Below are 20,701 nucleotides of genomic sequence, written 5' to 3' on the forward strand. Positions count from 1 at the left end.
CAAATCAAATCATTACAAGACATCAACCAAATCGTGACGACCTGACTATAGTGACATTTGTCCATAAGTTTGAAACTTACCCGTCAATTCAGATGCTAATTTGGTTATGTTTTCTAGAAGAAATTTCTCTCCCGCACGTTTTTTTCCAATAAATAACTATATACACTATTTACAACTTTTTTCTGTGTAAAATCTAAACTTTCGGCATGATTATTGCAGTCTAATAATAATTCACAAGAAACTAGACAAAGCAATTATGGAGTGTAGAAGTAAAGGAGAGCTATCTTTTATGATAAGACGGTTGTAAAAGTGTCCAGCTGTCAGTATAAAGAATAGTTCGAAATCTCTCCGGTGGCGCTAGTAGGTAGCACCGGGAACTAACATGAATTTAGACCTTATTGACTGAGTGAAGTGCGCTGTCAGTTTTTTGAAATTTTATTAAAAATTTTCATAAAGTGATTTATTTAATTTAGGATTTCCTTGTGCAGTAAAACTAGCCGTCCCTGTCTCAGTACGCATCATATAGACTGCCACCTCTGTTATCTAGCCACCTCGGGCCTGGGCTTACCAGGCCTTAAGCCCCACATTCACACTCCTACCTTGTAGGCCGCCTCGTAGTCCGCCTCGTTGGGTAGGATTGTGTATGGGGGTTGCGGACTACGAGCCGTCCTACAAACGGCTAAACGGTAGGACGACTCGTAGTCCGCAACCCCCATACACAATCCTACCCAACGACGTGGACTACGAGGCGGCCTACAAGGTAGGAGTGTGAATGTGGGGCTTTAGGGCAAATCCACCGCTATAGGATATATTTTCTATAGTAAAAATGGGAAAAGTTTGCATCGTAAACAGTTGCCAAAGTGGGCGTAAGAGGAAAAAACAGAAAAATGTTACGAAATCCGTATCTTTTTTCCAACCAACGGTAAGTATGTAATTTTCACTACACCTTATAAAACAAAGTCCCCCGCCGCGACTGTCTGTTCGTGGGTTTGAATGTATCTTTGCGATAAACAAACTACTGGACGGTTTCAGTTCGATTTTCATGTATCAATAGAGTGATTCTTGAGGAAGGTTTACGTATATAATTTGTTGACTATAGTTCGTTTTTTTTAGCATTAGAAAGAACTTGCAAGAAGGTAAGCGATTTTGACATGTCTTTTAATTGAAAAACGCTTTTTAAAATTCAAAAACTATTACTGATGAAAGCAGAAGAATATAAATGATCGTATTAGATTCATAATTGTTACATATTTGCCGTAACTTATTTTTAAAATGTGTTTTTCAATTAAAAGACACATCAAGATTGTTTACCTAATTTCTAATGCTAAAAAAAACGAACTATAGTTATTTAATAAAATATTATATTGTGATTTTTATATTTTTCTTATAAAATTCACAATTTCACTTCAACAATTCTTCATTTTTCTATTAATTCTCAGACTCCGGCACGGTTAGAAAGTTGGAAAAAGTCGTTAGGAATTGCATTAAAAGCAAATGATTATATTTGCCATCTTCATTTTAAAGAAGAAAATATAAATATGTACGAAAAGTTAACTATTAAAGGAGAGCTCAAATATATTCCTACACAAAGAAAAACGCTTAAGGAAGAAGCTGTGCCCACGATTGAGCATCAGTTTATTCCCATTCCCGAACATGAACTCCAAGCCAATACTATTCACATAGAGGAATCTTTCGAACCATACCCCAATCAACCTAAGGACGAGCAGCAACAACAAATCAATGCCGAGCAACAGGAATTATCAGAAGATCAAAATGATTCTAATAATTTAATGGATTATGAAATGATACAACAGGACTTTGCGGAACCATTGTTTAGTCAATATCAGGATACTAATGTAACAATTAATCCAATAGAGAATTTTAAAAGTAAGTTTCGGGCATTTTCGTTGTTGCCGCCTTTTTGGCTACATGCAGAAAATCCTAATGGGCTGGAATTTATGCGAATGGATCCAAAAACTCAGAAGATTAAACATCATATACGTTTAAACGATGATCTAACTGTCACTGTAAGTGTTTATTAATGTAACAATAAAATTCGGTTGGCATGATTTGAATTTGTAACGAAACATAATTGCTATTTAATTGCAGGTAATTTTTCCCAATAATGAACAATTGCCACTAAAGGAGAAAATTAATTCATATGACAACACCTACGATTACTTAAAATCGGTTGAAAGATGGCTTTTGTGCGTTGGTACTCAGATTGACGACAATAAGTAAGTTTTGGTAGATTGTTAACCAAGGGATGAACGCAGTGAGAGTATAGTCCGAGGCTAAAATGATGCCATTCACCCGAGTTAAACACTCTACTTTTCATTTCGAATACGAGGAACCTAGCCCCAAAGCTTGTACTATGGGTGTAGGCGATAATACAACAGTTTGCAGTCGTCTTATGAATATATATACCATAATGTAACAGTTGTATTTAAAATAAAAGGATAACTCGTAAGCCTAATAACTTTGATTTTATTTAACATTTTTGTCATTAAAAATATTGTATGTAACGGTACATTAAATAGGTCTTAATTCTTGAACCTATCCTATTAAAACTCGACTTTTATGTGTATTTTAAGAACCCTTATTATGTAGGTACCTGTAGATTAAAGCACTATTTATACATAAACAATGGTACAGGAGAATAATAAAAGATAAAAACGAATTTATCTAATATATAATTACATCAATTTTCAGATTTTGTAAAGGTGTGATTATTGGTGATGATACTTACGAAAGAAATCAACAGTACCCAAGATGTAAATCTTGTCGAATATTACGAAATCGTTTGCAGAACCGTAATTCCACTTCAACTCTATTACAAAAAATGGCAGAAGCTAAACGGCGCGCTTCAAATCTTGTACATAAATGCAAGCGTCTGAAGAGGACGGTAAGTCTTATGCCGGCTACATACGTAACGATAAATCGTTGCGATAAAACTGTGCAGTCCGACTGTGCAGATAAATCGAACCGTGTGTATGACAAATCGTTACGATAATCGACAATCGGACAATCGGACTGCACAGTTTTATCGCAACGATTTATCGTTACGTATGTAGCCGGCATTAAAGCCGTAACAGACTACCGCACCGCGCCACGACCTTGATGGTGCGGTTAAAATATCTCTTTCACGCTCCAAATTATAGCTACATCCTTAGCCCCCTCCAGACTATGCGCGTGAATCGCGGGCGAAGCCGCGAACGCGAGTGTGGAGTCGATTTCGCAGGTCTGCGTTCTGGACTCCACACTCGCGTTCGCGGCTTCGCCCGCGATTCACGCGCATAGTCTGGAGGGGGCTCTTAACGCACGTACGGCGACCACCTTACGACTATCGATACGTGCGCCGCACCGCACTAAAGTCGCGGTATGGTGCGGTAGTCTGTTACGGCTTTTTATCAAAAACATATTAAATAAATAAATATTAGGGAACATCTAAAGGCCCCTGTACACAATGGGCCAGCGCCGGCCAGGCCAAGGGACGCTGCCATGCGGTAGAATGAGGTAGCAATATCACTTGCTCCCTCTAACGCATAAATGCGTCCCCCAGACTGGCCCACGCTGGCCCATTGTGTACTGGCCTTTACACAGGTCAACCTAGCCCCAAACTAAGCAAAAGTTGTACTATGCGTACTAGGCGACGCTATAATATACTGTATTTGTATAATTGAAGACGTAAAATAATACAAAAAGAAACTTGAGCAAGAAGTTTTCATACATATTTTTCGAAATCATTTCGAAGTCCCTTAAGGCGTATCCAGATTAGTAAATTTTTCGCCAATCTGATTCAATTGCCCGATCGAATCAGGATCGAAGTGCGGATGCAAATACCAATTTGGCTCGCCGAATTCAACCGCCGATAATGACCGATATTACCGATAAAATGAAGTGCAGATGCAAGAATACCAATTTGTGAGGCCAGTCTGGATACCATTTCTGGATTTTTTCAATGTCTCTTTCAAATCTAAAATTAGAGATTGACGCCAATTTCATTTCTGATAAAATCAACCGATTTGATCAGTCCCGTCTGGATACCACTTTACTTAGCTGTTGTTTTTTATTCGCACACCCGCTTATAGACCAACAAGAAATTGTAGAAATTAAAAAGTGGCAACATCGTAGTGTCGTCCCTTTCAAATCAATCTAAGAAAACGGGACGACACTACGATGTTGCCACATTTTAATTACTACAATATCTTGTCGGCTTATAACTTTATACATTGTACCTACTTGAGTAACGAATTTCATATCGACCGTTCATATAATTGCAGAATATCCAATTAAGAGAGAAAATTTCCTTGGCTAAGGCGCAGTGTGCAAAAAGAAATCGGATACCGTAGTACAAGCATCTATTTCAAAACTACCTGAAGAATTTCAAAATGCCGTGAGATCATGTTTTGAAGCCGCGAAAAAAAATAATACAAAAGGTCGTCGATATACGTTAGAATGGATTTATGAGTGCATGTTGATACGTATAAAAAGCAGGAATACGTATGAATTTATACGTAAAAGAAATATTTTACCCCTTCCTTCTGTACAAACTTTAAATAAGTATCTCTGCAAAATCAGCTGTTCTGCATATGGATTCCAATCCTCTACTTTCTTTAGTTTAAAAGAAAGATGTGAGGCGATGAAGAAGGAGGAGAAACGAAACATTAATAACATTACATTTAAATATAATCTACTAAAATTAACAATAAAATTTAAAAATTTACAAATCACATTAAAGAATAATGATATACAATATATACACAAAAACACAACAATACATACAAAACTAACCTACACCTGTCCTTACATGCCTGTTGCAACAGTGCACAATATAAGGTCAGTCAAGCCGATCTGCGATCATCGCCAGGACAGTGTTGGCGCTGGCCCGCACGCGCCGCACCAGCGCAGCTGCGCGCACGCGCATGGTGGCGTGGAAACAGGCCGTGTGGGCCCCCGCGAACATGCCCAAAGCGCTACAGTAGCGGGGCAGCCCCAACACCGCCCTGAATGCGTTATTGTACTGGACGCGGAGCGCGTTGTACGCTCTTTGCGTGTAGTCCGCCCACAGGCCACACGTGTACAGCGACGTGCAGTACGCTTTGAAAAGTACGTACTACAACGAGCAAACCTGCGAGCCAACATGTTCGCCCTTACGCACAACGCCCTCCGCTCCCGCTCCATATCCACATCATCCTTGAGGTCCGCAGTAACAATATGCAGTAGGTACTTGAAACTCTGTACTCTGTCTAAGAGAGCTCCGTTAAGCATGACAGGTGGCACATATTTTTTTAGGATACAGTTCCTACCTAGTCCATATACTTAATGTACCCATCAATATATTTCTGCCTGGTGTTTTTGGGTTTAATTCTTTTGAAATGAGGCGTAACTTTGGGCTGTGGACGTTTTTTATCGCTTACCTTCTTTCTAATGCTAAAAAAACGAACATAGCCATACAAATATTAGTACTATTATAAATGCAAAAGTGTGTCTGTTACCTCTTCACGCTTAAACCGCTGAACCAATTTAGATAAAATTATGGAGATAGTTTGAGACCCGAGGTCCTATATTTTTTATTGAATAATAATTTTGACTTGTTTTCAGAGATTTTTCTCCGTCATGAGATATTCGTGTGGAGGAAACGATCACCCTGATCCCAAAATGTTTGCACAAGTTTACCGATTGGCGTCTTGTTTTTCCCTAATACGCCCTCCGAAAGGTTGTAACGTTTCCGGCAAAGATTTGCTGAAGAACTTACTAGGAGCAAAGGATATGGTAACTGGTTCAAACGAGGCTAAGCAAGCATGGCTGGAAAGCCTCGACCATATACTAGATAATGGTGAACCATTGATTGATGGTTATGAAGACCATGACTACAACGAGGCTGTCACCAGTGACGCGGTGCAGTCTTACATTGCTGGGTACATCGTCCGCAAATTGCGAAAAATCGTAAAATGCAATAATTGTTTGAAACTCATACAAATGAGTCCCAATGAGGGAAAAATGTTAATGAGAAACGACGTAATCGATAAAATGGATTTATACGGCGGGTTAATTTATGCTAGTGACGATCTATTCAATCTGACCAAAATGATAGAGAAATGTGTGTTAAGAGCAATAAGCAAAGCTTTAACCAATATGGAGACGATCAGTGAAATTACGCAAGAATTACAAAAAGAAACATTGATAAAAGTTGGATGTGCCGACCATTCCAAACAAGTATCAAAAAAATTATCGATATGTACGTAGTTATGCGAGCCCACTTTCTGGCAAAATATGAAAATAAACGTTACGACGCAGCCAAAACCAAAACTAAAATGAACAGGAAAAATGCCAAGTTATTGTCTTAATTACTAGTAGTTCGCCCCGAACTAAGAACTCGTATTCGCTGAAAACTACTGCGCACACTCAGGTTTTGATTTCCAACTCAATCTCACTAGTGATACCTACTAATACTTTATATACGAGATTACCGCCACGTGGGATGTTGACTCGACGATCATTGTTGCGATAGTCGTCTCGGATTTTTTTCCGTCATGAGATATTCGTGTGGAGGAAACGATCACCCTGATCCCAAAATTTTTGCACAAGTTTACCGATTGGCGTCTCGTTTTTCCCTAATACGCCCGGTTGTAATGTTTCCGGCAAGGATTTGCTGAAGAACTTACTAGGAGCGAAGGATCTGGTAACCATTGATTCATGGTTATGAAGACCATGATTACAACGAGGCTGTAAACCAGTGACGCGGTTTAGTCTTACATTGCTGGGTACATCGTCCGCAAATTGCGAAAAATCGTAAAATGCAATAATTGTTTAAAACTCATACAAATGAGTCCTAATGAGGGAAAACTGTTAGTGAGAAACGACGTAATCGATAAAATGGATTTATACGGCGGGTTAATTTATGCTAGTGACGATCTATTCAATCTGACCAAAATGATAGAGAAATGTATGTTAAGAGTAATAAGCAAAGCTTTAACCAATATGGAGACGATCAGTGAAATTACGCAAGAATGACTAAAAGGAGCATTGATAAAAGTTGGATGTGTCGACCATTTCAAACATATATTAAAAAATGTTATCGATATGTACGTGGTTATGCGAGCCCACTTTCTGGCAAAATATAAAAATAAACGTTACGCCGCAGCCAAAACCAAAACTAAAATGAATAGGAAAAATGTCAAGTTATTGTCTTAATTACTAATAGTTCGCCCCGAACTAAGAACTCGCATTCGCTGAAAACTACCGCGCAGCGCGCACACTCAGGTTTTGATTTCCAACTCAATCTCACTAGTGATACTTAGGTAAGTAATACTTTATATACGAGATTACCGCCATGTGGGATGTTGACTCGACGATCATTGTTGCGATAGTCGTCTCAGCGGACGGTCTCATAGCGAAGAGTCTCGACCAACACCTAGAGACTGGATCAAGGGTCAGATGCAGGCAAATTGTGACAAAACATTCGGTGATGTTAACAAGAAATAACTCAAAATGTAGTCAATATGATGGGTGCTGAGAAAGGGGCGGCTACAGGGCCTGGGGCCTAGGGCGGCAAAGACTGCAAATCCGCCACTACATTATACATATATAAAAATGTGTTCGGGTGTTTTTTTTTTTTGTTTTGTAAGTGTTTTTATATTTTACTTTTATATTAATATTAAAAACGAAAAACAAAAAAGAGCCTTTTATTTCTCGCCGGTAAAACAAACACAATATTATAAACTTAAATTTACATTAGGTTTAGTATTACAATAATATTTAATATTCCTCAAATCAATGTTCTATTATGCTTGGTTATGTAATAAGTAGTAAGTAATTATATTTTTTTCTTGTAATTTATTCTGCCACAACCCCTCCTGTGAGGGTGAAGGCCTCCTCCAGTGATGCTGGTCATCACAATTTCTGTTCTCTATCTTTTTCAACTTACATATGTATATCAATATTAATTTATATATTGGTATTAAATACCTACAAATACAAATAATAAAAAGCTAATAAATACTCTTATCGGGATTCGAACCCGGGACCTCCTGCTTCATAAGCGGGGTCACTACCGACAAGGCTAAAAGACCGTCAATAATTGGTTCACGATGCACAGTGGCGCCGCGGCGCGGCCTATTTAATGTTTTTGAGGGACACTTTTTAATACATGAAGATTGTTTTCCTCATCTCTACCTTCCATAAAAGCAATGTTTACATTGTCAATATTGACAACTATCATAGAGGGTAGATGTTGTCTATTATTAAAATTGTTGCCATTGCTAGAAATTAGTACCAACAAATTTCCGTAACATGGCGCACCCTCAATAGATCGGTTCACCTATAATGTCTAAGGACTTTGGATTTAATTTTTGGCAATTATTAGCTCTCATTACGTGAACCGAATAATTAAACATGCCGAAATAAGTATAGTTATCTTTATTTATTTATTAGTATACTATTTAGGTACCTAAACTTATTTTTACATTAAGTACGTAATAATAATTCTGTAAGACCGATCTAAATCGTACCGACATCATGGTCAGGGGACAGCAGGGAGGATATACGTTCACAGAGAGAGGCCATGGTTGAGCGAATGAACTTGACCCTTAGTCTCGTTTCCCAGTGGGGTGATGACAATCTGGTCACGTTCAATGCCTCCAAAACGCAGACGTGTCTATTTTCCGCAAAACGGAGTCCATTCGACCTGACTCCTTCTTTCCGGGGTGCATCTGTACCTATTGCCGACAGCCTGGAACTCCTCGGCATGGAGCTGAGTTCAGTCCTCAGCTTCGGCAGCTTCATTGAGTCTAAAGCACAAACTGCGGCCAGAAAGCTGGGCGTCCTAAATAAGGTGAAGCGATACTTCACACCTGGACAGCTTCTAACACTTTACAAAGCTCAAGTCCGGTCGTGTATGGAGTATTGCAGCCACCTGTGGGATGGCTCAGCTAAATACCAACTCGCCGCTTTGGACTCAGTGGAGCGCAGAGCCAGGAGGATGATTGGCGACAAGAAGCTAACGGCTAAGCTTCAGTCTTTGGCCCATCGGCGGAAAGTCGCCAGCCTGTCGGTATTCTACAGGTTGCACTTCGGGGAGTGTGCCCAAGAGCTACACGAGCTTATTCCACCGTCCCCATTCTACCATCGGACTTTTAGACGCACGGCCGGTTTCCATCCTTACTTGGTAGATATTTCACCAATTCGCACGAAGCGCTTTGCTTCTACTTTCCTTATGCGCACTGCCAAGGAATGGAATTCCTTGCCGGCGTCTATATTTCCGTGTTCTTATAACCCGGCAACCTTCAAATCAAGAGTGAACAGGCACCTTCTGGGTGAGCTCGCTCCATCGTAGGCCACGTCTACGCCTCGGCTAGTCTGTGGCCATGAGTAAGCCCATTCATAATAAAAAAAAAAAAAATGGTCACCCTAATGAGTTTGACAATGTATTCTTGTATTTTTATCGTAAAATTGAATAATTGTGACCAACCTGTAAAAGATATTCCACAATCAGCGTAGCTTTCACTTCTAGAACCCCACACACAACATGTTTTAACCATTTTTTAAAATATTTTATGACTAAATGCTAAGCGGCGCCATTTACGTATTTTGTAAATACACGAAAAATACGTCATCAAGTTGGGGATACCAATTAATATTCAAGTTACTACAATTTCTACCATATTCAATTTACTGTTTTTTTTTGTTGTACACATGCTTGGCTTAATCAGTTAATAATATTAACATCATAATAATTAACAAATTACTTAAAAGATATCAGAACTGTAATCGGAATATAGCACTAAAATATTATAAGAAGATAATGAATTTCAGTAGTATATTGATGTAATTTCTACCACAATGGTATCTTTTTAACATTGGCAACATGTGCGAGTGAGACACAGGGCTCGGGTTTTCTATCTCATGTGGACCGTTTTCTCTAGTCTGGTACGAACAACTTTCTGTCTCGGTGATAAAGTTCAAATTAGTGTGGCAAAAAAAGTGACAAATCGCTCCAGTTTAAACAATATAACTTCATGGGTAGAAGAGTCAACTGCAAAATTTCGAACCAACTCGACTTGATACCGCGATGAAAATGAAATGCACATTGGTTTCCCATAAAAGTGATGGATAGTCTGCCACGGCGGAACTTGCCGAAATTACGAAAACGAAGGCTACTTCCGGTGCGATAAAGGGGAGCTGAGTGATTTAACGATTTAACGGTTAAATTTTAATCCATTTGATATCGCTATTATGGTTATGGCAGCAGTTAGAAATTTACACGTAGACACAGAAAAGCGAAGTCTGCCAGTTTTTTTTTTGCCGGATGTGCTTGGCAGGCGCTCTCAAAGGTGACCATCAGGACCCCTAAATTAACCCATCTGATACCATCATGAAACCAATTCCAGATGGTAGGTATGAACATTCATTTCAAGAATATAATCATAATAATAATAACGGCGTTCTACATGACATTAAAGCTCTCCAAGGGGGCTCTACGTGTTGGATCTATATCCCCACGCAAGCCTATCAAAAGACCGAGATTTGTAGGCCCGTGAATTCCAAAATGGAGAAATAATAATAAGGTGTCCGTACGTCTTTGTAATAACCCAGTCTCATAATATAGTTCACCCAAACTTCAATCCATAGACCGGTATACTGTTCTCTTTTTCTACAATAGTCCCAATGCCTGCTGAGACTGGTTCATGGGTGTTTATTGTTGCACCTGTGAACGGGTTTCAGCAGGCGTTCTACATGACATAAAAGCTCTCCAAGGGGCCTCTACGTGTTGGATCTGTGTCCCCACGCAAGCCTATCAAAAAACCGGGATCATAGGCCCGTGATATCCAAGGAGATACAAATAATAAGCCCGCAGGGCAGCTTGTTGCGAGCTGTTGGGGAGTAACGACCCCACGGACCCGAGTGCTCCCGAGAGTCGGTTAGGGTCTCCGTCTCCGGCGTGTCTTCGTCGGTCGGAGTGGACCCCAAGGAGACCCGCAGGACTCTCAGCTCTGGCTTGCCTTCATTGGCCGTCCAGAGAGGAGTCGCTAGCGCTATATCCTCCTGGGGTGGAAGTGAAAGATGCTTAAGACGCGAGTTGGCACAGTGGCTGGTAACAGCCACTGGGTAGAAAGCGGCGCACACCTCTCGACACCCCTGAGCCGCTTACACCAGTGTTGCTCCTGGTCGTCTTTACGATGACAGTTTCAGGGGCCTACCTAGTTAGTGGCAAATCACCGCCTGCCTCGATAACGTGTAGAAGCATTGTTATGGCAGGTGTCCGGACCTCTCTGCATAACACCAAACTTATCTTAAAGGGCCTCTGTGCTGTTGGCTTCGGCCCCACACATGCCTCCCAAAGATCCGGGACCCCATGGTTCCGAGATATGGAAAGACATACAAATAATATTAATAACCCCGCGGGGGCAGCTTGTGGCGAGCTGACGGTGAGTGGCGACACGGCGGACCCCTATTCCAGAGGGCCCTGTCATCTGGCCCTCGTCTCCGTGCTTGCCTTGATTGGCCGGCCAGAGTGGAGTTGCAAGAGCGGGAACTATGCTCCAGGTTGGAAGTGCAAAATGTCATAACACCGGCGGCCCGCTGAACGGATTACCAGGATCTAGCTACCGCAGACTCACCTCTCGACAACCTTACAGCCACTCCAAAGTGTTGCCCTGTTGCCGCACTGTGCGTGCGGCCATTGCGGGACCCACTCAATGAGTTAGCGAGTCACCACCTGTCATTTACAATTTTGAGACTGATTGTCCCATAGCCTATTATCCAGTCTATCCAACTTTCAACTCTATAGCCCATGACCTTAGTTCCCATCGCAGCACATAAGTCATCATCATCATCATCATCTCAGCCATAAGACGTCCACTGCTGAACATAGGCCTCCCCCTTAGACCTGCATGATGGGGGGTGAATGCCATAATCATCACGCTTGGCAGGCGGGTTGGCGATCGCAGTCGAGTACACCGAATTTGAGTGACGCTGCTGCCCGTCCACCGGTGGCCTTGGACGTAGTTTAAGGACATACCCGGGTTCACACTGCTGCACACGGGTGCTGCACTGCAATAGTCTTTGCACCTGGCGGGGACCATCTCCGGATGTATCACATTGTGCGTTCGGGGATGGTATCCGCCACGTGTATCCCTTGTTTTTAGATTAAAGTGTCTTAAAGGGCCTCTGCGCTGTTGGCTTCGGCCCCACGTACGCCTCCCAAAGGTCCGAGACCCCATGGTCCCGAGATATGGAAAAGACATATAAATAATAATAAATATTCTTTATTGCACCACAAAATAAAATAAAATAAAATTAAATATAAATAAGTATGCCAAGGCTTTTCCTGCCGACACACCTTGAAAGACGAGATTATGTAAGCATAAGCAAGGGGACCATCGGTTACCTTGAATTAACCCATCTGATACCGAAATAATAGTTATGGCAGCGCTGTCCGAAAACTACTCAAACTTGTCATTGGAGTCGCACTGAATGGAAGGCATAGACTGATAGGGTACGCGGATGATCTAGCCTTGCTAGGGGAAAACCGTGAAGAGGTAGAAATACCGGCAAGTGTCTTGGAGCAAGAAACAGCAAAGTGGGTCTCAGAATCAACCATGATAAATCGGAATACCTCCACATGAAGCGGTACAGGGACAGTCGCACCCAAAGACAGAACCTACTTGTGGGTGAAAACAGTTACAAAGGAGTGTCCAAGATTAAATACTTTGGGTGCACTGTCACGGATACATAATACAAGGGAGGACGAAATCAACATCCGAACTCATAGCGCCTTACGCTGCAGTGCTACGCTCCATAAGGTTTTGGTGTCCAAGCTTCTTAGTAGACGTACTAAGCTACAGATCTACAAGACCGTGATCCGCCCCATTATGATCTATGGGTGTGAGGCTTGGACACTAATACTCAAGGAGGAGAACAGCCTTTTAGTCACAGAACGTAAGGTGTTAAGGAAGATTCCGGCGCCCGTCAAAAGAGACGATGGCAGTTGGAGGATCCAAAAGAATGCCGAAATAGAACATCTGATAGCCGAGCCGAACATAATAGGTGAGACCAAAGCGCATCGTCTCCGCTGGCTTGGCCATCTCGAAAGGATGGGTGAAGATCGGGCAGCCTAAAGGGCTTGGGTCGACCAACTGGGCGCCGTCCTGTTGGTCGTCCTAAATACCGTTGGGCAGATAGAGTAGAGGCAGATCTCCGTGAGCGCGGCGTCGGCGAAAGCTGGCGGGATACCGCTTTGGACCGATCAAAGCCTCCAACACAAGAGCACGCCGCTCTTGTGTTGGAGGCCAATACTCAATTTGGGTCACCGAGCCACCAAGTAAGTAAGTAGTAAGTTTTTTTTTACATTGAATACTTGCTTCGGGTGGTGAAATAGTTATTTCAGTACATATGGCCCTACTCTTCCACACTAGTGCGTGAAATAGCACCTTTCGTGCGTATGTCAAAGTTTAAAGGGCCATATGTACTGTAAAACGTTGTACGATACACGTGCGAACAGGTAATTCGCTTCCTCTTTTCCGCACTTGTATCGTAAATAACTTGTTATGCAAGGGTGCAAAAGTTGTATTTTACCTGTGAGTGGAATTGAGACACGAGCGAAGCGAGTGGTTCCAAAATAGAATCCTGAGCGTAGCAAGTGTTTCAACTTGGTTTCAACACACGAGAAGTAAAATATAATACATTTGCACCTGTTTCTTTTCACTTGAGTCAGGATGCGTTTTGAATTTGCATCGACTAAACTTGTGCGTAAAATATTCAACATCATTATAAAAAAACAAATGTTTCTTATGAAATTTTAAGGTTTATGACCTAAAATCACGGGACGATAATTATTCGCACAAAATGGTTTGACAGAGTATAAAGAGAAACAAATTGTTGGGGCCCAGATTTTGTATGCAAGCGTTTTGTTTGCCTTGTAAATTAGCAAAAACGAAACGCTTGACGCAAATCGTGCCCGTCTCTGTGACAGTGTAGGTAAAATTTGACATTTTCTTTCTGTCAAAAGTTTGTCTTAAACATGGTGAGTCTAAGTAATTTTTAAATGTAAATCCATAAAAATCGCCTATTTTATGCGCTAAAAACTTATTTAATCTTATTTTTAAAATTTGCGTGGTGTCTGGGGATCAATTAGAACCGCGTATTTTGATTCATAACCTTAAATTTACTTAGTTATTGTGAAGTCAAAATTTGCGGGTTACTTGTCGTCGTCGATTAATAACATGTAATAAGTTTACGGTACAGTGATTGTTTCCTCTTGTGCGAGCTGTCTATGCGGCGCTACCGATCATTTAGTTAATTGGCCTCATTTGCGGTTTGTCGATAAGTGTGTTTGTGTGTGCAGGCTCGCGGCCCCAAAAAGCACTTGAAGCGTCTGAACGCGCCCAAGGCATGGATGTTGGACAAGCTTGGAGGCGTGTACGCGCCGCGGCCGAGCACGGGCCCGCACCGGCTGCGCGAGTGCCTGCCGCTCGTGGTGTTCCTGCGCAACAGGCTGAAGTACGCGCTGACCGGCGACGAGGCGCTGCGCATCGTCAAGCAGCGGCTCGTGCGCGTGGACCACCGCGTCCGCACCGACCCCACCTACCCCGCCGGATTCATGGGTGAGTGCTAGCTGCTTCACTACTTACTGTAGGATCCTCCCTACGACTGGCAGCGGCCAGTAGCCAAGCTAAAGACCTCTAGGTCTCGGTCAGTACAGTATAGAATATTGTTTATTACAATGCAAAGTTGTATTTGCTTTGTAATAAACAATTTTCTATCATCATTGTGACTAAGCTGTGATTAAGTTGTTAACAATAAAGTTTTCTGTGACACCTCTACTATACCTTGATATGGAAGGCTATACATTGTTCTTGTCAAGTTGCATAAATAACAACTACTTTCTGTAAATATTGTTGTTTGTGTGTATTCTTTATTATATTATGCAGTTCAGTCTAAACAACATTCATCACTTTATAATTTTAATTACTTATTATAATTAGCCAGCATTACATTCAGTATTGATGCCCTGTGTTATAGTTGCTTGATGTGTGTGGTGTGTTTCAGATGTGGTATCGATTGAGAAGACCAATGAACTGTTCCGTTTGATCTATGACGTGAAGGGACGCTTCACCATCCACCGCATCACTCCCGAGGAGGCCAAGGTTAGACATTTGCTTTATTTCATATCTTTTGTGTATTTGTGTGAAAGCTAAAGGGATTATTGCTACAAATATGCAGTAACTTGTTGTAACCATCAAATAACTACAATAAATAAAATGTATATATATTAGTGTAGTAAACGAAGCAAGTTGTTGTATGGAGACCCATGCATTAATTTCTCAGTCGATGAAATTTTGCTTGGTTATTGTATAGTATGGTTATTGTATGTATAGGCGGACCCCGGGTCCTCGCGCCCCGCGCGGGGGCACAGCCGGGATTGACGCCAGGATGATGATGATGATGATTGTATAGTATGAGCCGAAACTAACATATATTTATCCAAAAAAAAAACCATTCCTAAGTTAGGTATTTATACTTTTGTCAAACATGAGAATATTTTTTTTACGATAATTCCTTTTTTGGCGCTCATTTTCATCGGAAAATTGCTCTGCCATTTTTTCCTTCTTTATATATGATCTTAGAATATTATGTATGTATGTATAAAACTTAACAAACTAAAACCCGTTCTGAGCCATGCCGGGTCCAAAGGTCCCCATCACACTAGCAGCGTTACCCTGCTGAATGGCGATGGAGACCTGTTGGACAAGCCATGACTCAGAAAAAACAAAAAAAAAAAACAAAAAAAAGCAAAAAAAAACGGTCACCCATCCAAGTACTGACCCCTCCCGACGTTGCTTAACTTTGGTCAAAAATCACGTTTGTTGTATGGGAGCCCCATTTAAATCTTTATTTTATTCTGTTTTTAGTATTTGTTGTTATAGCGGCAACAGAAATACATCATCTGTGAAAATTTCAACTGTCTAGCTATCACGGTTCGTGAGATACAGCCTGGTGACAGACGGACGGACGGACGGACGGACGGACGGACGGACAGCGAAGTCTTAGTAATAGGGTCCCGTTTTACCCTTTGAGTACGGAACCCTAAAAAGTATAGTTACATGGTAAATTTTTTAGATTTTCAATTTGTATGAATAAATCGGCAATAAAATGGCATTCCAGTGAAAAAATTAGACTGAGCAATTTTCCGGTCCAAGCCACGCCAAAAAATTATATTTTGTTAATATTGGTATTTCTGCGGGGATTATTTTTTTGATATTTTATATATTGTTGCAATACGTTACATGAACATGTCCGGAGAAGAAAGTTTAAACGGAGCAATTTTCCGTTAAAAGATATTAACGATTTAAGACTTTAGGTATTTACTTAAATACTATTATTATTATTCTTTGGAAATTTATACAATACTTTTTATTTATTGATACTTTATCATACTGTAAAGCTTTTTCTGGCTGAGGAATTACTGCGGGGTCCACTACCTTTATTTACTACACTATATAAGCAAGAGTTGGGTGTGTTGGGGATGGGGTGGGAGGAGGTTACCGAAGCTATCCAGAACCGGATACAGTGGAAGAAAATGGTTCGAGTCATATACCCCAGCAGAGGGTAACGAAATGGAAAGAAGAAGAAAGTAAAATATAAAATGTCTAAACAAGTCTTACAGTATTAGTAAGTATAGAACCTAGTCTATAAAACTATTTTACAGTACATTTCCTATTGTCCTATTTTCCCACACTAGTGCGTAAAAAAGCACTTTGCGTGTGAATGTCAAAGTTTAAAGGGCCATATGTACTGTAAAACGTTGAACGATAAACGTGCGAAGCGAATAAGTAATTCGAAACAAGTGGCGATAAATTAAAACACAACCAAAGGGAGATAAATGTTATTTTAGTTATAATTATAAAATAAAATTACATACAAATAGCCATGCCTTACAATGTGATAAAAATAAATTTTTACCTTTCATTCGTTTGAAATTAACTTTTACAACTACATATATCAGGTGCAAACATACATGCATCAAAAATAATAAATTCAAGTGTTTAGTTTCCTCTAATGGTGCTGCTAACGTTGAATGGTCGTAAAGGCCAGCGCAAACCGACGGAGCGCAGCGCAGATCACTTTAAAATGATCAATGTATTTTCTTCCCTATTTCAATTAACTTCAGGTATACATTTAGACCGACCTCGGAGCATCACGGAGGATTGTTACTCCGCGGCATCGAGGAGCACGCCAGAGGATACCGCGGCGGTAGGCGGCGGCATGCCGCGCCATCCCGTGGCATGCGCCGAGGCCTCCCGAGTGAGCCGGAGTAGCGCCGGGACGACGGGGGAGAACTCGTACATACTAGTCACTAATCCCTTGTGATATAGTACACGCGGCGGCATGCCGCGGTATCCCCCGGCCTGCGCCGAAGTGCTCCGTGGTGCGCCGACCGCGAGCGCCGGACTGTGCGGGCACTCGCGGTATGTTGGGGGATTTTACCTCGCCGGTGTGCGCTGCGCGGCGTATATGCTCCTCGGTGATCTGCGCTACGCTCCGCCGGTTTGCGCTGGCCTTAAGTCGTAACACATTCCCTGCTAGCAACCTGCCAGATGTTCTCCCGCCGAAACAAAATGTCGAAAAAAATGTTTTAAATTTATGTTAAATTTAGTATTTATATAAGTGTCAAACATATATTCACAGTTTAAATACCTAAGAATTTACCATGTGTAATTTTGGTGTCTGGTCATTTTTAACACGTGTGTTGTTCCTGCAGTACAAGCTGTGCAAGGTCCGCCGCGTGGCCACGGGCCCTAAGGCGGTGCCGATGCTGATCACGCACGACGGTCGCACGCTGCGCTACCCCGACCCGCTCATCAAGGTGAACGACTCCGTGCAGCTCGACATCGCGACCGGCAAGATCATGGACTTCATCAAGTTCGAGTCCGGTGAGTGGCCACACGAGTAAAATAGTAGGTTGAGAAAGGTCATTTATCATGCACTTTAGTCTCAGGCGATGCCGCTTGGCACGATTGTTCCTTAGGTCACAAAGCTGATTTGCCCTGGTAGCCGGGAGATCGTACCATGCAGCCCCCCAAAAAGACGGGGTGAAAGGGTCGGTTCCCCAGGTCCAGACTATGCTATATTCCTTCCTTAATTTTTTCCATATCTTCATGTTGAAGTTTTTGATTGTTTGTTCATATTTTCATTACCTCATATTTTTGTTTAAAACATTATGTTTTACTATTGTTGTTGCATAGAGAAAAATTAAAGATGTAGTCTGAACCACAGCATGCACAATTGCACAAATGCACACTTCAACAAACATTCTTTTAAAATTCGCATTTTTAGGGTTATTTCATTATTTCCCAGGAAACCTGTGCATGATCACTGGCGGAAGAAATTTGGGTCGTGTGGGCACCATCGTGTCCCGTGAGAGACACCCCGGCTCCTTCGACATCGTGCACGTCAAGGACTCCACCGGACACACCTTCGCCACTAGGTGAGCGACATGTCAGCAACACAATAGACCGCGAGCCACGAACAGATTTCCATGACCAATCGCCTCCCAGGCGATATCTCTTATATTGGTTAACGGCTATGTATGATGATCCCTTATGGACGTCAGCTGCCGCTCCCTTGGTCGGTTGAGGAATGGCAGCCACCGAAATATCAAAAAAAATTTACATCGCCTCCCGTTTGATTCTAATATAACTCGAGTACTAACAGTGATGTGTTTAGGGGTTTTGAGTAATGCGACGAAATAACGCTAGATGGCGTTAACCTCAATTATACACAGTGCTACAGACATTTTGCACTAGATGGCGCTTTTCACTTCTGCCGGCACTCCCGGAGTGCAACCCGTTGCTTTTATTTATAATAGCATCTAAACTATCATCTGGCATCCGGGAGGCGATGACTGAAAAATAATATTAGGTATTTTATAAAAAATTGTATTTCCCATTATGGCCCAGTTAAATTAAGGGATTCACCTCGGAATGAGAGATAATAAGCTGGAAACTCTTATACACCTTTGTTATGACCTATTAAAGGTTCACTTAAGTCACCGCATATATCGTGTGTGCGTCGGAAGTTATTCCAGGTCAAAGGTCATAAAAATTGGTTTTTCGCGGATATAACATTTTCTATATGTGCCGTGGCTCTCGATGGCTCCCGGTCAGAATCTACTCAAGACCAACTAAGAATCAACTGTGCCAAGTTTCAGCGCATAGTCACAAGATGCAAAGTGTCGTTCACTATCAAACCAACTAATAGTACGTATGACTGATCACCGCGCTTTCTGTGCCCTATATCTTGAAAACGGCTAATCTCATGAAAAAATGTTTGATGCCTAACGTGTCACAAATTTTGTGCTCTACAACTTTTCCCTACATGTAAACAGCGTTGGAGCTACTTATAGAAATCTTGATATTTGCGAAAAACCGATTTTCATGAACTTTGACCTGGAATAACTTGTGACTCGCACACGATATACGCGATGACGTTTAAGAGGACCTTTAAAATGTCATAACGAAGGTGTATACGAGTTTCCAGCTTATTATCTCTCATTCCGAGGTTGACCCCCATTTAGGCTTAAGATGACTGGGCCATAAATTTTGTAGCTTGTTATGGGAAGCCAGAACACCCATCATGTGATAGGTACTAACTAAATTGTTTGAAAGATCAATGCCAGGCAATATGACATTGATGCATCAATGCGGTTTGTTTATAGGGGGCCTACCGTGAATAGCGGAAATCGAAATTTCGTTATCTACCTCTATCGATCAAATAATCAAGAGTGATAGAGAGGCAGTAACCGAACTTTCGACTGTCGTGTTTCACGGTAGGCCATGTGATTGAATGCCAGGCCATGTAATATTCCCTATTGAATGTGATAGACACACGGATTGATCAGTGTTGTTTGTGTGCAGGCTGAACAACGTGTTCATCATCGGCAAGGGCACGAAGGCGTACATCTCCCTCCCGCGCGCGCGCGGCGTGCGGCTCACCATCGCCGAGGAGCGAGACAAGCGCATCGCCGCCAAGCAGCAGGCCAGCTAGGTTAAGCCTACAATCTAAATAAAAACATAAAAACCGATACCCTCTTTTTATTCTTATAGCTAAACGCCAGGGCATAGATTAGTATAATATGTTATTACTGGGCGCACACGTTATGCCTGGTTTATGATGCCTTTTTACTTGCGTGGCGTGGCAAGCCTCGACAAGTGTCAGGGACGCAATTATGCGTTAGAGGGAGCAAGCGATTTTGCTTGTTTCACCACATAACTGCATCCCGTGAGACTTGTTTGCTATTGTCACGTATGTAAAAAGGCATCATGCACCCGGTGTGCAGTGGCCTTAAATCGAGTCACTGTTAGCCAGTAAGTTATAAAGCCGAGCTCCGCCGCTTGCGTGTGCCGAGCGCGTCTGCGGCGCGGCAACGTGACCGTACACGTATACAGCTGTGCGCACTGTGCAGCACCAATTTGAAGTTTGCCAGCTTTAATCAGAATATCAGTGAGTTATAGTACATTTGCACCTTATGACACTACTTCCCGGGCTAGAACCCATACTACCACGAAGATACAAGAATCGACGACCATCCCAAATTTACAATGTAGTCAGATGGGTCACAAACAATGTTGTTACTGAAATGAAAACGCGAGCGCAGCGAGCGCGAAATTTTTTTCAAGAAAATGGTAGGAACATTTTT

The 20,701-nt window shown here is 41.8% G+C and overlaps 3 protein-coding genes across 4 annotated transcripts; 2 read left to right on the forward strand and 1 right to left on the reverse strand.

Annotated features, from left to right (window-relative positions):
* The first annotated feature begins 1,362 nt into the window (after positions 1-1,362).
* LOC134666265 (uncharacterized) lies at positions 1,363-3,169 on the forward strand. 2 transcript variants are annotated; one of them, XM_063523417.1, is made up of 3 exons: positions 1,363-2,027; positions 2,110-2,237; positions 2,713-3,169. In XM_063523417.1, exons 1-3 carry the CDS (start codon positions 1,539-1,541, stop codon positions 3,011-3,013), a joined length of 918 nt encoding a protein of 305 aa, XP_063379487.1. In that variant the 5' UTR covers positions 1,363-1,538; the 3' UTR covers positions 3,014-3,169. The 2 variants fall into 2 exon arrangements, with proteins under 2 accessions (XP_063379487.1, XP_063379488.1); XM_063523418.1 differs by having other exon boundaries at positions 1,365-2,027; positions 2,110-3,169.
* A 1,671-nt stretch (positions 3,170-4,840) lies between these two features.
* Positions 4,841-5,271, reverse strand: LOC134666161 (uncharacterized). The gene is made up of 2 exons (XM_063523316.1): positions 5,158-5,271; positions 4,841-5,116 (listed from the first exon to the last, which is right to left on the reverse strand). The coding sequence occupies exons 1-2, from the start codon at positions 5,269-5,271 to the stop codon at positions 4,841-4,843; spliced, it is 390 nt and encodes a 129-aa protein (XP_063379386.1).
* An 8,640-nt stretch (positions 5,272-13,911) lies between these two features.
* Positions 13,912-20,086, forward strand: LOC134665666 (small ribosomal subunit protein eS4). The gene is made up of 6 exons (XM_063522603.1): positions 13,912-14,026; positions 14,348-14,606; positions 15,052-15,149; positions 17,765-17,936; positions 18,361-18,490; positions 19,920-20,086. The coding sequence occupies exons 1-6, from the start codon at positions 14,024-14,026 to the stop codon at positions 20,047-20,049; spliced, it is 792 nt and encodes a 263-aa protein (XP_063378673.1). The 5' UTR covers positions 13,912-14,023; the 3' UTR covers positions 20,050-20,086.
* Positions 20,087-20,701: the final 615 nt, after the last annotated feature.

This window comes from Cydia fagiglandana, chromosome 7, assembly GCF_963556715.1.
Source record: "Cydia fagiglandana chromosome 7, ilCydFagi1.1, whole genome shotgun sequence".
NCBI classification, from domain to species: Eukaryota; Metazoa; Arthropoda; class Insecta; order Lepidoptera; family Tortricidae; genus Cydia; species Cydia fagiglandana.